Genomic DNA, 15,434 nt, shown 5'->3' with positions numbered 1-15,434 from the left:
AAGGTTTTTAATGTTTTAGATTATTTAAATGTGTTGATGTTAAAAATATTTTAAAAAAAATATTATTTTAATATATTTTTTAAAAAAATATTTTTAAAAACAACAACTACCACAATAAAAAAAATAATTATAATATCTATTTTGTATTATAATAACGGTTATTTTTTAAAATATTTTTTTACTAAAATAAACATCTAAATAATATTTATTTTATTTTATAAAATTTATTTTTGATATCAATACATTAAAATAATTCAAGAATATAATAACAAATTATTTCAAAAAAAATTAAAATTTTTTAAAAACACACCCCTACCATATTATTAATTATATATTTAAAAATGTGGTAGTAGTTATGATTTAAAGTACTTTTAATTATAACTATATTAAAATAATATTTTTTATTTTTTAAAAATTATTTTTAATATCAAAATAATTTGAAAATATAAAAAAATTTAAATTTAAATAAAATAAATTTTTAAATTTTTAAAAATTTCAATTCAAACCCAATACCAAACACAACCTTTCTTCCCAATTTTTTATCACCACCTACATTACTAAAACCGGCAGGGCACAAAAGTCCATTTGGAAAACAACTAGAAAAAAGGCACGGACCTACTAGTAGGAGGATGAATTAATTACCTAATTAATTCGTGATTTCCAACCACAAAAAAATACCTCTTCTCTCACCTTCATAAGCTCACCACATTCTCAACTCTGCAACAACTCAACAATGGATCCTTATGAATTCCTCCGTCTATCTCCAAACCCAGACGGTTCACTCACTAGAAATTACCTTTTTCCTTCAGTACCTCCAGTTGACAAACCCCTCAGTGATCCAAACAAGCCCCAACTCGCTCTTTCCAAAGACATCCCTCTTAACCCTACCAAGAACACCTTTATTCGCATCTTTCTCCCTTCAAACCAACCACCAAGCACCAAACTTCCTGTCATTCTTTACTTTCATGGAGGTGGTTTTGTTCTTTATAGCGTTGCTTCTCTTCCTTTCCATCAATCTTGTTGTGCCATGGCTTCGAACTTCCCTGCTTTAATCCTGTCCGTTGAGTATCGTCTTGCACCTGAACATCGCCTCCCTGCAGCGTACGATGATGCAATGGATTCTCTCGCGTGGGTCCGCGACCAAGCAATCAATGGCGATGATCCTTGGTTGAAAGAGTACGGAGATCTTTCCAAGTTTTTCTTAATGGGCAGTAGCGCCGGTGGTAACATTGTGTACCATGCTGCTTTACGTGCGCTGGAAGCTGATCTTTCGTCTATCAGGATCAAAGGGCTGATAATGAACGTGCCTTATTTTGGTGGGGTCAATAGGACTGAGTCCGAGATTAGATTGAAAGATGATAAGATCGTGCCGATGCCAGCCAACGATCTGCTGTGGTCACTTGCATTGCCTAAAGATGCTGATCGTGACCACGAGTATTGTAACCCCATCGTTGCTGGATCCAATGATGATGGGAAGATCGGACGGCTGCCGATGTGTTATGTTAAAATTTATGGCGGGGACCCCCTTTCGGACAAGCAGAAGGAGTTCTCGAAGATGCTAGAGTCACTTGGGGTTCACGTGGTGACATGTTTTGATCCCGATGGCTACCATGCCGTGGAGCTCTTTGATCCTAGAAAAGCTAAAGCTTTCTATGATGAAGTCAAGGAATTTATCAGCACTGCTTCACCCGCCACCAACTCCTCCATGTGAGGAAGGAGGCTGCAAAATTTCATAGTATCTTCTTTGATTTTATTTACTTTGAGTCACCAAAATCTATATATTGGCAATAAAATGAAACTCAGAGGATACCATGTTCTCGTCTAGTACTTTTTATGTTGTTTTCAATAAAGAATCGTCTTCGTGTGATTTAATTTATTTATTTTCTATCAGGTTCGAAGTATTCATATAAAATAACCGATGGTTATAAATCTTAAACATGCACGTGTATTTTGGAATAGTCCAATCGAGAAAGACGTATAGTTACACGTGCAGGAAATTAGAAATTGCTTTTTTAATTTTGTAAAATGAATTAAATAGTCTTTATAGTTTTGAAAACTAATTAATTAATTAATCCTTTAATTGTTATTAATTAATCTTGTTTTATTTAATTTTGTTTGGTTTTAAAATATATTTTTTACCATTCTTTTTATATTATCTATTTAAAATAAAAAAATTAAATTAAATTAAATTTAAAAAGTATATAAAATGGATGACAAAAATAAGTTAAAATATATTTAAAAATTTAAAAACCAATTAATTAGTTTTTGGAACTAAAACTACCTTTTAGGAAATTTGATTTGCAAGAGTACAATTAAATTAAAAACTAAACGATCAAGTGTTTTACTATAACACTGCACTATTCATACGGCCTCAAAAAACTATTCACATTGTTGTTTACATGCTTTTTTTTAACTTTTTTATTTTATTTTATTTTATTTTGGCTTATAATCATAGTTTTTATATTCTGTTTGGTTCAAGATCTAGTTTTAAATTTTTACCAGGTTGTTCGGATCAATTTTATTTTTAAATTAAAATGATATTGTTTTAGAAAAAAAAATTAACAAGTTACAATCAAGTTTTATTTTTTTTATTTTTTTTAACCCGATCTAATTCTAATTTTGAATCAGCTGATCCCGGATTGACTTGCAAGGCTAAGTTTCAAAACTATATTTATAAGGTTTTTTCTTTTCTTTCAATAGTGATTCAATTATTACACTTGATTTTTTTTTGTTTTATCACCATCAGAAGTTACGCTGTCAAATCTTTATGTGCTGGAATGTGTTTTGTTGTGCCTGTTCTCTCATAGACATTACGGCATGAATTATTTTTACACCACATTCATATTACAAAATAGAATCATAGGTTATAGAAAAAAAAGGACCAACATTAATAAAAAAATAAATTTTTTTTTCACTTGCATTGTTCAAGAGGTGTGCTTATCTACAATATGGTCCCAGCAGTTTTCAAAATTTATATTTTGATCATAAAATTTTATTTCTCTCATATTCATTCTAATCAGTAACTGTCAATAGAGGGTTATTGAAAAGGGACAAGAGAAACCATATAGGTGGTGACTCAGTGATAAGAGCTTTGAACTAAAAGGTTTGCTCCCTCTGTGGTCTCAGGTTCGAGCCCTGTGCTTGCTCATATGATGACCATTGGAGGCTTACATGGTCGTTAACTTCAGGGCCTGTGGGATTAGTCGAGGTGCGCATAAACTGACTCGAACACTCACATTAAACTAAAAAAAAAGGACAAGAGAGAGGAAGCTTTTGTTTAACGGGTTTATCTTGAAGTGAGAAGTTCAACATAGATGATTTTAAACATTTAATCATGCTAAAAAAAATAGATTAAGATCTGAAAATTTTAAGCTAATCTTGAATTAATCATGCTTAAAAAATAAATTAAGGTCCGATAATTTTAAATTGATCTTGAAGTAGAGTCTATAATCTGGGTCTCGAGTTTGTTAAGTTAACCAAATATTAATCAAATAGTTGGGTTGTGATTTTTTAGCAATATTTTTTTATATATATATTTTGGTTTTTTATTGTCTTCAATTCTATTATTTAGTGTGAGATTTTTATTTAATTTTATCTTTCGTATTGGATTGAAGGTAAATTAATCTTAGAATTTCCAATCATATAAAAAATAATAAATTAATTTGACTCAATGAAGTTCATAACCTGAGTTACGGGATTGGAAGACTAACTAAATATCAATTAAAAAGTTAAACATAAATTTTTAAGTTTAAACTGTTATACCAAGTGATAAACTTAAATTTAATGGACCAAAAAAAACTATAAAAAAATCATTTTCTTTGAACTAAGTTAATAATAGAAGAACTCACCTCTATTGGACCTAGTCAAGAGAAAGACCCTCCTCTCTTAGTGAAGGACCCACCCTTCCCTAGGCTCAATTAAAGCAAGTACCCACCTTTTATTGGTTCAACCAAATAAATGACCCACCACTTTTGGGTTCAATGTAGAGGAATGACTTAGGTTATGAATTTTATTGAGTTTGATAACTTTGTTTTTTTAAATTATTTTTATTTAATTATATAATAAAAAATTTAAACTCTTGCAAAGTAAAGCATCAACTCATTACCAGGATGTTTTCCTAAGACCATGATAACATAAAAAAATTCAAAATAAATCATGAAGCCTAATTATTAATAATTATATTTTTTTGAAATTATTTTTATTTAATAATATAATAAAAATATAAATACTAAAAAAACTAAGCACCAACTCAATGCATGTATGTTTGTCTAAGATAACAGTAACATTTTAAGAAGTAAATTGAAATAAATTATAAAGTTCAATTCATAATAATTTTTTTTTAAAATTATTTTTTATTTAATAATATGAGAGCATTTTTATTTAATTACATAATAAAAAAACAGTCACAGACTTTATATCAAGATATTTTTCTAATAAGAACATGATAATTCGTGTAAAAAAAGAGAAATAAATAATAAAATTTAATTCTTAATAAACATGAATAAATAAATAAACCTGTTCGAATGAACAGCAACACTAACATGTGAGGAGGGGACCAGTGATTTCCCTTCCTTGTTAATAATACCAATTGATCCAAGTCTCGTTAACTTTACCTTCCTTCCTATAATCCCTCCTCCTGCGTTCTGTTCTTCACTCTCCTTCAGAATTTACTTCCCTATCTAATCCATGTCAACTTGCTCTGTTAAGCTAACAGATCTCCTCGATTTTGTGGAGAATCCAGATGGCTCCCTCACCAGAAACAGTCCATTTCCTGAAGTACCGCCGGCAGAACAAACAACTCCAGATTCCAAAGAACTTTCGCTCTCAAAAGACATCCCTCTAAATCCCAACAACAAAACATCCCTTCGTTTATTTCGCCCTTTGAAACCCCCTCAAAAACTCCCTCTCATTATCTACTATCATGGAGGTGGCTTTGTTCTTTACAGCGCTGCAACTCTTGCTTTCCATCAAACGTGCAGTGACATGGCTTCTCATTTCCCTGCTCTCGTCCTGTCTGTTGACTATCGTCTTGCCCCTGAACATCGCCTTCCTGCTGCATATGAAGATGCTATTGAGGCTATGAAGTGGGTCCAAAACCAAGTTTTGGATATCAACGGCCCTTCTTGTGAACCTTGGCTTAAAGAATACCTTGATTATTCAAGGTGTTTCTTGATGGGCATGAGTGCTGGTGGCAATATTGCTTACCATGCAAACTTGCTTGCCTTGAATATTGATATCAAGCCCTTGGAAATCATTGGGTTGATATTGAATATGCCTTATTTTTCTGCTGTCACCAGGACTGAATCAGAGAAAAGGTTGATCAAGGATCCGGTTTTGCCATTGGCTATTAGTGATCAGATGTGGGCAATGTCTTTGCCTAAAGATACCGATCGTGATCATGAGTATTGCAATCCGATTGCTGGTGGGTCTCTTGAAAAGAACAGAATCGAACGGCTGCCAAGGTGTTTCTTCAGAGGATACGGCGGGGATCCGCTTGTTGATAAGCAAAAGGAATTGGTGAAGATGTTAGAGTCGCGTGGAGTGGACGTGGTTGCAAAGTTTGACGAGGATGGCTTCCACGCTGTCGAGGTTTTTGATCCTGCAAAGCTCAAGGTCTTGTACGATTATGTTAAAGAGTTTGTTAACACTACTGTTAAATGATCATATTGTGCTGGCTAAATGATCAGTAAGGTGTTCGATTGGCAGCAAGGGAAGATTACTGGTCCTGCCAAATCCACACATGCTGGTTTGGCAAAGTTAAAGCTTTGTAATGGAGTTTTCTATTATTCGAATAAATTGTGTATGGAACATGATTTGCTACTTCTTTCTCTGAAGCACCAAATCAATATAATATCATAAATAAGCATATATTGTAGGAAAATTTTTCCATGTCTTTTAAATACTCTTGTTATTCATTGTTTACTTAGAGCGTGTTTGACAGTGTGGTTGCGGATGCTTTTCAAATAATTTTTCGTGCTAAAATGCATGCCAACGATGTTTTTTTATTTTTTAAAAATCATTTTTGACATCAGCACATCAAAACGATCCAAAACGTACAAACCATATTAAATTTTAGCAAAAAAAAAAAAAAAATTTCAAATTTTTTGAGAACGCGGCCGCAGCCGCGTTCCCAAACAGTGCCTTAGTTACTGGTACGGCATGGGCTCTATCCGCGGGTTGAATTATTTTTTTTTAGTTTAATTTGGGTGTCCGGGCCAGTTTGTGCGCACCTCGACTAATCTCACGGGTCCTAAAGTTAATGACCATGTAAGCCTCCAGTAGCCATCATATGAGCAACCACATGGCTCGAACCTGAGACCACAGAGAAAACAAATCTCTTGATCCCAACCTCTTACCACTTGGCCATCACTTAGATAATTAATTAATTTTATTTTTAATATATATAAATAAATTAATTAGGCTACATGGAGTCATTGAATTTTACTTAGCTGGTTAATTTTAATTTTTTAATCTAATTTTTATTTTAATTAAATCATATAAAAATTATCTTAATATAATTCAATTAACTTCAAAATCTAAAGAAAACTGGACAGTAGTAAAAAAAGTATAATTTCACTTAAATTTTTTTTTTAGGCAAGTGGGATGGTGAGGACTTTAACAACAACAAATGATCGGGAAAGATGTTTCTCAAGTCCTTCTCAGTCGTCACTTCGCACCAAGTGAGGACTTGAACAACAACAAATGATCGAGAAAGATGTTTCTCAAGTCTTTCTCAGTCGTCACTTCGCACTAAATTTCTGTAATTAATTAATGCACACCAGAATATCTGTCACCTTCATGGGTCTGGTTGCGGAGGCTACGTTGAGTTTAACGCTGCCTTACGATTCGCTCTTTAGACATGGATTTGAGCCCTTTAAAGATTGATGGGATTAGATTGAACCAGCCATTAATTATCTGGTGGGAGAGAAGGAACAAAATCTGAGATGATATATATATATATATAGACACACACACACACACACACACACACACACACACACACACACATAGTTTGGCATTGCCAGAAGGGGCGGACCGTGAGCATCCATATTGCAATCCAACGGTGGATGGACCACACAAGAGCAAGCTCGGGCCATTAAACGCCATAAAGAACGGCGAAGAAGTACGCAATGAATTTGCCAAAAATGGAACAACTGACAAAACATTTACTAAGAAGTTAAATAATTGAAATAACACCAGAGAAGAAGAGAAACCAGAGAGAAACCAAAAGTTATGAGTCAGCAAATACTCTTTATCTAAGAAAAGATTGCATAACCAAAACACCACCGAAACAGAGGATGCGGCTTCATGACCGTACTATAAATTAAATTCTTCTATACTAAGTAAGCTAACGGTGGATGAGACTCCTCGTTTTTATTACTAAGTAAGCCAACAACCCAACAAGCATAAATGGCAGCAACTCAAGATGACCAAAAGAGGATTTAGAATCTATTCCAGCATAAATTAAATTTGAGGTAACAACAATAAACTATCAACAATTACATTCACGGGAAGAGCTAGGAAATAAAATTAAAAGGGGTCAAAATTTTAATTGTTTTATTAATTAAGTTAAAATTATAAATATTATTAAGAAAGGGGTTGGAAAAACAATTTCCTTCCAGGAACCAGACCCTTGCCAGCCTTCTTATTTCCACCACCGGCTACATCAATATAAATATCAGATATGCATGGAAATAAACTGGAAGATTAAAGTTAGGATATAGTTGGGTAATGAAAAAGCTTGTTTTTACCCAACATAAATTATTTTTTTTAAAATTAATTTTTAGTAATTTTAAATTATTTTTTGATATGTTATGCTAATATATATATATTTTTAAATAAAAACTATTTTAAAAAATAATTATTATCATGGTAGCAAACGCGCAAGGTAAATCCACTTTACTTTGCAGAACCATCAACAATTTGGTTAGTTTCGTGAAGAACAGGAGAGAAAGACACAGATCTAGATACAAAGATGAAAAGCTAATTAATGTATCTCCATGTTCTAATAAATGGAAGGATGAAATATCAAACAAATTAAGAACATCGTGAAAAGAATCGCGTGCACTGATTACCATTGAATGTGAATATATTGTCTTGTATGATGTTGGGTTCCATGTGGTCGACCGTGCTGTGGATTCTCATCAACGCGTGATTCTTTTCACCATGTTCTTTGTGTGATATTTCATCCTTCCATTTTAATTAAACAATTAATATTCGTATGAGTTTTTGTCATATAAATTACAAATTCTTCGAGAAAGTAATCAATTTTTACATAGTTGGATAATAATAATAATAATAATAATAATAATAATAATAAAGAATAAGAAGAAGGAGAAGGAAGTATAATCATAAAAAACCTACTATTGCTGGATGGCATTTTTGCTTTCCGTTGTACTTTGAGGAAATACACTTCGAAGAATATATTCACAAATAGTTCATAGATGTACGTTTCATCTAAAAACAAAATAGCTTTATTGAAGCATTTCTACAAGCAAACTACACACTACTTGCCTAAACACCACCTTAGCTGCAGCTACAAACCTAAATGTTACTAAGATTCTGCAGAATTTAATCTTACCTCTTGCTGCACGGGGTGGGCAGGCAGTGGCATCATAAATTAGCTTCAGGAGAGCAATTCAACATGGCCGTGTAAACAAATGATGACCATAACCAGTCCCAGACTGAATCTAGTGAATGAAGGTCTCCGAACAAGAACCTCAAGGGGTTGGTCTAGAGCTGGGGCTTGGGGTTTTCTCCTTCCAGATTTCAAGTCGAATCCTTCTGCCACAAACTCTTGGAGCCACGGCCGCCACCTTGTGTAAAGGCTAACTCCAAGCACCGATCCCAGACTACATTTAGTGAATGACGGTCTCTAAACAAGTGAACTAATAGATTAATCTTGGAAATTGGAGTGAGAAAATGCACTCAGAAGTGTGCTTGCTTAACTCTTTGCGCAGTTTCATAATGTTCCTCGCCAACGATCTGCACAAAAACATTTTCTTTTGTGGAAACTAGCCAATCTTTTATTAGCACTGCGGGGAAGACATGGAGTGAAAATTGCTTAAAGAGTCTTGTAAGCAAGTGTGTGTGGTGAAGTTGCTAAGAGCATCACTCACTTATATTTTTAACCCAAACATAGCTGTTCCCATTAAACCAAAGTATGATGCCAAAGGATTAACAGTATTCTTGATAACTCCTGCCTACACTACTGAAGAATTTAATGTTTATGTTCATATGATTCTGCAGATTCTACACTGCTGAAGCTAATTTTATGATGCCACTGCCAGCCTACACAACTGAAGACCAACCAAATCTACTTTGACACACTCTCCACAACCTCTCCCATCAACCAAATGCAAGCACATAAACTTGGCTCAAGATATGATATGTTGTTCTTTTATATATTATATTTGATGATAATTTTTTTATTTTTTTATTTGACTCAAGATATAAAATCAATTTTTTAAAGTATAATACAAAAATAAAAACATAATTAAATTAAATTAGAGAGTTTTTTAATAATAACTATTAGAAATACTCTTATATAATTTAATCTGAATTTTACTTTCTTCTTGTTTTTTAAAATTATATTCTATCAAATAAAATACATGTTATTAATGATATAAACTGTTATTAAATATATAAACTATCAAATAAAATGCATTGTTGATGATATAAATTGTTATTAAATATATAAACTATAAATTATAGAAAGAAAATATAATTTATAGAAATTTAGAGAAAATAAATTTATATCAAATCATAATAGAGTTTTTGTAATTATTTATTATTATTATTATTATTCTTGAAAAAGTTTTAGGCACTGTACTTTTATGTATTTTTTAATATTAAATTTTTTATGTGTTTAAATCATTTTAATATTTAATATCAAAAATAAAATTTAAAAATATTAAATTATTTTGATATATTAAAAAAAAATACTTTGTAAACAACAAATAATACACTTTTAAACACTACCGTATACGCATCATTGGAGGCTTTGGATTCACTAACGAGTATTCCAAGTTCCAACAACTTCCTGTCTAAGCTAGATCCACGTCAGACTTGATGACGCATAGGTGTCCACCCCTCCTTCCTCCTCTCCAATTTAATCACCAAACTAATACACAACTCCAATCAACACCGTTCAATCAACACCGGAAATCGTGATTGGATCAAATCCTACGTACGTACTCCATAGATTTGCTTCTTTACATAGAAGCATATGCACCCTATCCTCACCAACAACAACCTAATCGATTCTAGCGTGGACAAATCACTTAGATCTCTTTCTTGCTTCCTTCCAACTCTTTTCAGTGTAGAACAGTCTACCAACATAATACAATGGCCAGCGGTGGCGGTGAGGCTCCACCGATTCCGCCGAATGCTAATGGCGGCGAATTTCTACTCTCTCTACTCCAAAGACCTAACCACCATCATCCACCGCACCAGCAGCAACAATCCCAATTTCCTTCGCAATTCTCTCCTTTTATCACACCACAATTACAAAATCAACATCTTCAGCCTCAGCCTCAGCCTCAGCCTCAGCCTCTCGGTTTTGATCCTGCAGTTGCAGCTGTGGGCCCCAGTTTACCACTACTGCCTCATCAATTGCTGCAATCTAACGGCCGTGGTCTTCTCTCAAATACCCCTCCTCTCTGGTCACACAATCTCGGCTTTCCGCAGAAAAACCATGCTTTTCCTCACCCCCACCCCCTTGGAAATCAATTCCAAGGGAATCAATATTTAGCAGATGATTTGCAAAGATCAGGGCTTTCAATTGCGGAGGTTAGAGCTAACAACAACAACAACAATAATTTGATTCAGCATCTGCCTCAACAGAAGCAACAGTTAGAGCAAAAGCTACAGTTTGGTTCTTTTTCAAGTACAATTCCAAGCCCTGCTGACGGTTTAGTCAATGCGAATTTGATGCGAGAAGTAGGACCAGGGAGCAGAAATTTCAATGGATTGGAAAGGAATCGGCATCTCGAGAAGCAAGCAAACTCGCATTCGACGAATTTTGAAGTGCGACAGCCAGGAGCCAGCAGTGGAGGGCGGGGAAACCTTCACAAGGAGCAGCACCAGAATTACAAGTCTCCGCCTCCGGGGTTTTCGAATAAGCCTAGAGGTGGAGGAGGAGGAGGGAATTGGGATCATGGAGGTAGGAGGAGAGAATTAGAGCATACTATGTATAGGGAAAAGGGAGATTATAGTGAATTGAACAATGAGAAAGCGAGGAGAAATGAGGGGTCAGTTGAGGTGAGGTTTATGAGACAGCTTGATCGTCCGGGTCCACCTCCTGGGAGTAATCTTCATTCGGTTTTGGGTTCAGAGATTAAGGAGTCTTTGATCAATTTGGATGGTGAAGATGGAAAGGATGATGGAGGGTTGTTGGATGATCTTGGTGAAGAGCTGATGGATTCTTTGTTGCTTGAGGGTGAATCTGATGGCAAGAAAGACAAGAAGCAAAGTAGCAAGGTCAGTTGTTTTTCTTATCTATTTGGGCTTTGAGTTTTAAAGTCGGTTACTTTATGTGAACCTTTGAATTTTATTTGATGTTTAGGGAATTAAAATTTCAAGTAACTAAGAGTTTGATATGAATCTTCCACTGACATTCTCAGTAGATATGCTTAATGAAAACTGAACTAAGTGTAAGAAAATATAATTAATGCTTAATAGCAGTTTTTATTATCTTCTCTAATTGTGAATCTGTTGGATTAACTTGCGGTTTGATAATCAGGAGTCTAGATCAGATAGCAGGGGACACAACATACTTAGTCAGAGGATGAGAATGCTTAAAAGGCAAATGCAATGTCGATTAGATATCGACAGGCTAAATGCTGCTTTTCTTGCAATTTATGAGTCACTGGTACCGCCAGAGGAAGAAACGGCGAAGCAGAAGCAATTTTTTATGTTGTTGGAGAAACTAGTTAGCAAGGAATGGCCTGAAGCTCGATTGTACCTATATGGTTCATGTGCCAATTCATTTGGAGTTTCAAAGAGTGATATAGATGTTTGCCTCACAATTGAGGATGCTGAGATTAACAAGTCTGAGGTCTTGTTAAAGTTGGCAGATATATTGCAGGCGGATAACCTCCAGAATGTGCAGGTAAATAAAGATTGCTTTGTCCTTTTAGAGGATAAATAAATTCAGAGTTAATGCAATAAATGCCATTTAACATATTTTGTTTCTTCGACCTTCTGTGTTGTTTGCTCGATAAAAGAAAGTCACTTGTGTAAGAATCCCCCCCTCCCCCGTGAGTGCATGTGCCTGACATTTTTTTTTAAATAATTCATAATACCATGTATAAACTAACCTTCCTGGCATTCTAATGAAGCTCTATCATTCCAAAGGGTAGACCTGGTTTTATTTTTTTATCTTTCCAACTTACTTTCTGTTAAATAATTTTCCGAATGCAGTGTTCTGATTAACGAGTTACCATTGATAGTTTCTAAGATAGATCATTTGATATGAATGCGATGTCTTCTTTTCTGCATCACTAATTGATTTTGGTTTATTCCCCTTTAAAATTGCTATGCTGTTTGGATGTCTTGTTTGATCTTCTTGGTGAGTCCATAATCCCATCTCTTTTTGCAGGCGTTGACTCGGGCTAGGGTTCCCATAGTAAAGCTTATGGATCCAGTGACTGGCATCTCTTGTGACATCTGCCTAAACAATGTTTTGGCTGTTGTGAATACCAAGCTTCTTCGGGATTATGCACAAATAGATGTGAGATTACGGCAGTTAGCTTTTATAGTGAAACATTGGGCCAAGTCAAGAGGAGTAAATGCAACTTACCAAGGGACCCTATCTAGCTATGCGTGAGTCATCACTAAAGAATTACTATAATTTTCTGAAACTTTTCATAGGCCTATATGATCTATAGACATTTTTGTTCGTTGACTGTGTTTTTGGTGGCTCATATTTCTTTCTTTTCAGGTATGTTTTAATGTGCATTCATTTCTTACAGCAGCGTAGACCTGCTATCCTTCCATGCTTACAGGTCTGTATTTCTATTATACTTGTTTATTTTGGAGTTCTTGGTAGGGTCGTTTTTATCATTGCAGTTATTTGGACATTTCAGTACATGCACGTACCATGCTTTAATGTGATTCTTGCCCAAAGATTAAGGGAATTGATGTGCTTTTGATTTCCTTTCACCCTTATTATACTACTTCAGTTGAATAGATGAATGTCCCATAAAGCAATAGCTGGTCAGCTCAGGATTTTCAGTTTTAGTTAGTGATTATGTGTCATAGCATGGTGATCTCTGCCGTGTTGCCAAAATATTTACTTTTCAGTCTTATATGGTACTGGACATTTGTTCTCGATTGAGTAGCGAGGCCAAGAGGATATCTAATATCATTCTCTGCTTTATTTTATCAAGTAATCCCTGCCATATTGTTGCATCTGATCACACTTCATAGGGTAATGTATGCTTACTGAAATAAGTTCACTGAATCAGTTTGTTGATTACATCAACCATTGGAGTGACCTCAGTGATGGGTCCCACAAAGAACCCATCATGAATTGGTTATGATTTCCGGGAAACTCATTTAGGACATATTTGGACAATAGCATTATCCAGCTTCAAAATCTTCTACCTGAATAAAGCATTTCGAAGTGAAATTTGCTGCTTGTTTTCTTACTTTTGTCTTTTGCTGTAAACTTGGCTTGTTCCTTAATTTTGTGAGCTGCTCTCTTTCAGGAAATGGGAACAACATACTCTGCTATTGTAGATGATATTCGGTGTGCCTACTTTGATCAAGTTGAGAAACTCCGTGGTTTTGGATCTCGTAACAAGGAAACAATTGCTCAATTAGTATGGGCATTTTTCAATTATTGGGCATATCGTCATGATTATGCAAATGGTGTTATATCTGTTCGAACAGGAAGCATACTCAGGTGATATGTACAGTCCAGCATCCTTTTGTAGGATTTTTATTAAGCCAGCTATGTGATAACATATACATGCATTGTAGTCATCGCCAAGGATAGAAAGCTCTTTTTTTTCCTCCTCATAATGTAGGTGAAACTGAGAGTCAAATGATTTTCGTTCTGCTTATTGTTAGCTGAGATGTTTCGTACACTTGACTAACTGTATTCTGTGTTTGTTTTCTTACAGCAAACGGGAAAAGGACTGGACAAGGAGGATTGGGAATGATCGACATTTGATATGCATAGAGGACCCCTTTGAGATATCGCATGACCTTGGTAGAGTTGTGGATAAATTCAGCATAAAAGTTCTGAGAGAGGAGTTTGAGCGCGCAGCAGATATCATGCAGCATGACCCGAATCCCTGTGTAACGCTTTTTGAACCCTATAATACTCCTAGTTGACTAGCCTACTTGGAGAACCATGATAGATGTATTTATGTCCAAGTTATACCCTGCGTGTAAAGTCACTTTTGTCATCTTATCCTCATTTCTATATATACCTTTTGCTCGTCTTATGTTTTGTCTTTTCTTCTATTCTTGTCCCCAGTAAGTTCTTCAAATTTTTACTTTACGTTTTTCCGGCTGACTGAAAGAGACCTATTATTACTCTCTGTAATGGACTCCAAGATGTTCCAACTTCCAGCCATCTCGGAAGGTTGGAACTGGGGGAAGTAACAGAATTATAGTAGAGCTTCTTGTCCTAGTTATTTCGCCGGCTCTTTACTCCGAGGTTGGTTTGTGTGATGTTTAACAGAGAGGGAAGTGAATTATCTTGCATGGTCAAAATTGGAAATGGCAGACAACTATACATGCAAGATTTTCCTTCTTTTTTACTCTTTACTCCGAGGTTGGTTTGTGTGATGTTTAACAGAGAGGGAAGTGAATTATCTTGCATGGTCGAAATTGGAAATGGCAGACAACTATACATGCAAGATTTTCCTTCTTTTTTACAAGCTGATATACATTAATGAATAGTTAGATGTGGTAGAAGGGAGGGAGTTGGGTTTTTAATATCTGTCACGCATGGTAGCAACGTTGAGGGACTAACTTCAATGATCTCTTGCATGAGGTGTCAAGAATTTCAATTCCTAGAATTACCTACGAGAGCCATCACCAGTGAGCCAGAGTGACGGTAGTATATGGTTAGTTACTGGATAGGTGTCTTTTGCCATGTTGCAGGAGTTAATTATTTTAAAAGTAAAAAAAGATGTTAAGGTGATATAATATTTTTAAAGAAATAAGAAAAATTTAAGACTTCGAATTAATAACCTGATTATGTTATGTTTTTAATAAATTTATTTAATTTAATAATATAATTAAAAAAATCAATAATAAATAAAATGATAAAAAAATAACAATAATTAACTATAAAAAATAAGTTGTCAATATTATAATAAAGAAAAGTTGCTAATATTATAAAAAATAAATTATCAATATTATATCTATGGTGCATGAGCAACTACATTAGACCCAAAACACTAAAATAGTAGAGA

General features: G+C 34.4%; 3 protein-coding genes across 3 annotated transcripts; all 3 read left to right on the top strand.

Moving 5' to 3' along the window:
* Positions 1-588: 588 nt before the first annotated feature.
* On the top strand, positions 589-1,876 carry LOC133681437 (probable carboxylesterase 8). Its single transcript, XM_062104486.1, has one exon. The coding sequence runs from the start codon at positions 734-736 to the stop codon at positions 1,709-1,711; it is 978 nt and encodes a 325-aa protein (XP_061960470.1). The 5' UTR covers positions 589-733; the 3' UTR covers positions 1,712-1,876.
* Positions 1,877-4,543: 2,667 nt separating this feature from the next.
* LOC133681842 (probable carboxylesterase 8) lies at positions 4,544-5,881 on the top strand. The gene has a single exon (XM_062105006.1). It carries the CDS (start codon positions 4,687-4,689, stop codon positions 5,659-5,661), a length of 975 nt encoding a protein of 324 aa, XP_061960990.1. The 5' UTR covers positions 4,544-4,686; the 3' UTR covers positions 5,662-5,881.
* Positions 5,882-10,142: 4,261 nt separating this feature from the next.
* Positions 10,143-14,456, top strand: LOC133682618 (UTP:RNA uridylyltransferase 1-like). Its single transcript, XM_062106039.1, has 6 exons — positions 10,143-11,481; positions 11,744-12,112; positions 12,602-12,825; positions 12,944-13,007; positions 13,713-13,909; positions 14,130-14,456. Exons 1-6 carry the CDS (start codon positions 10,348-10,350, stop codon positions 14,341-14,343), a joined length of 2,202 nt encoding a protein of 733 aa, XP_061962023.1. The 5' UTR covers positions 10,143-10,347; the 3' UTR covers positions 14,344-14,456.
* Positions 14,457-15,434: the final 978 nt, after the last annotated feature.

This window comes from Populus nigra, chromosome 2 (assembly GCF_951802175.1).
Source record: "Populus nigra chromosome 2, ddPopNigr1.1, whole genome shotgun sequence".
In the NCBI taxonomy this organism is placed as follows: domain Eukaryota; kingdom Viridiplantae; phylum Streptophyta; class Magnoliopsida; order Malpighiales; family Salicaceae; genus Populus; species Populus nigra.
This window is presented reverse-complemented; position numbering and strand designations above follow the sequence as displayed.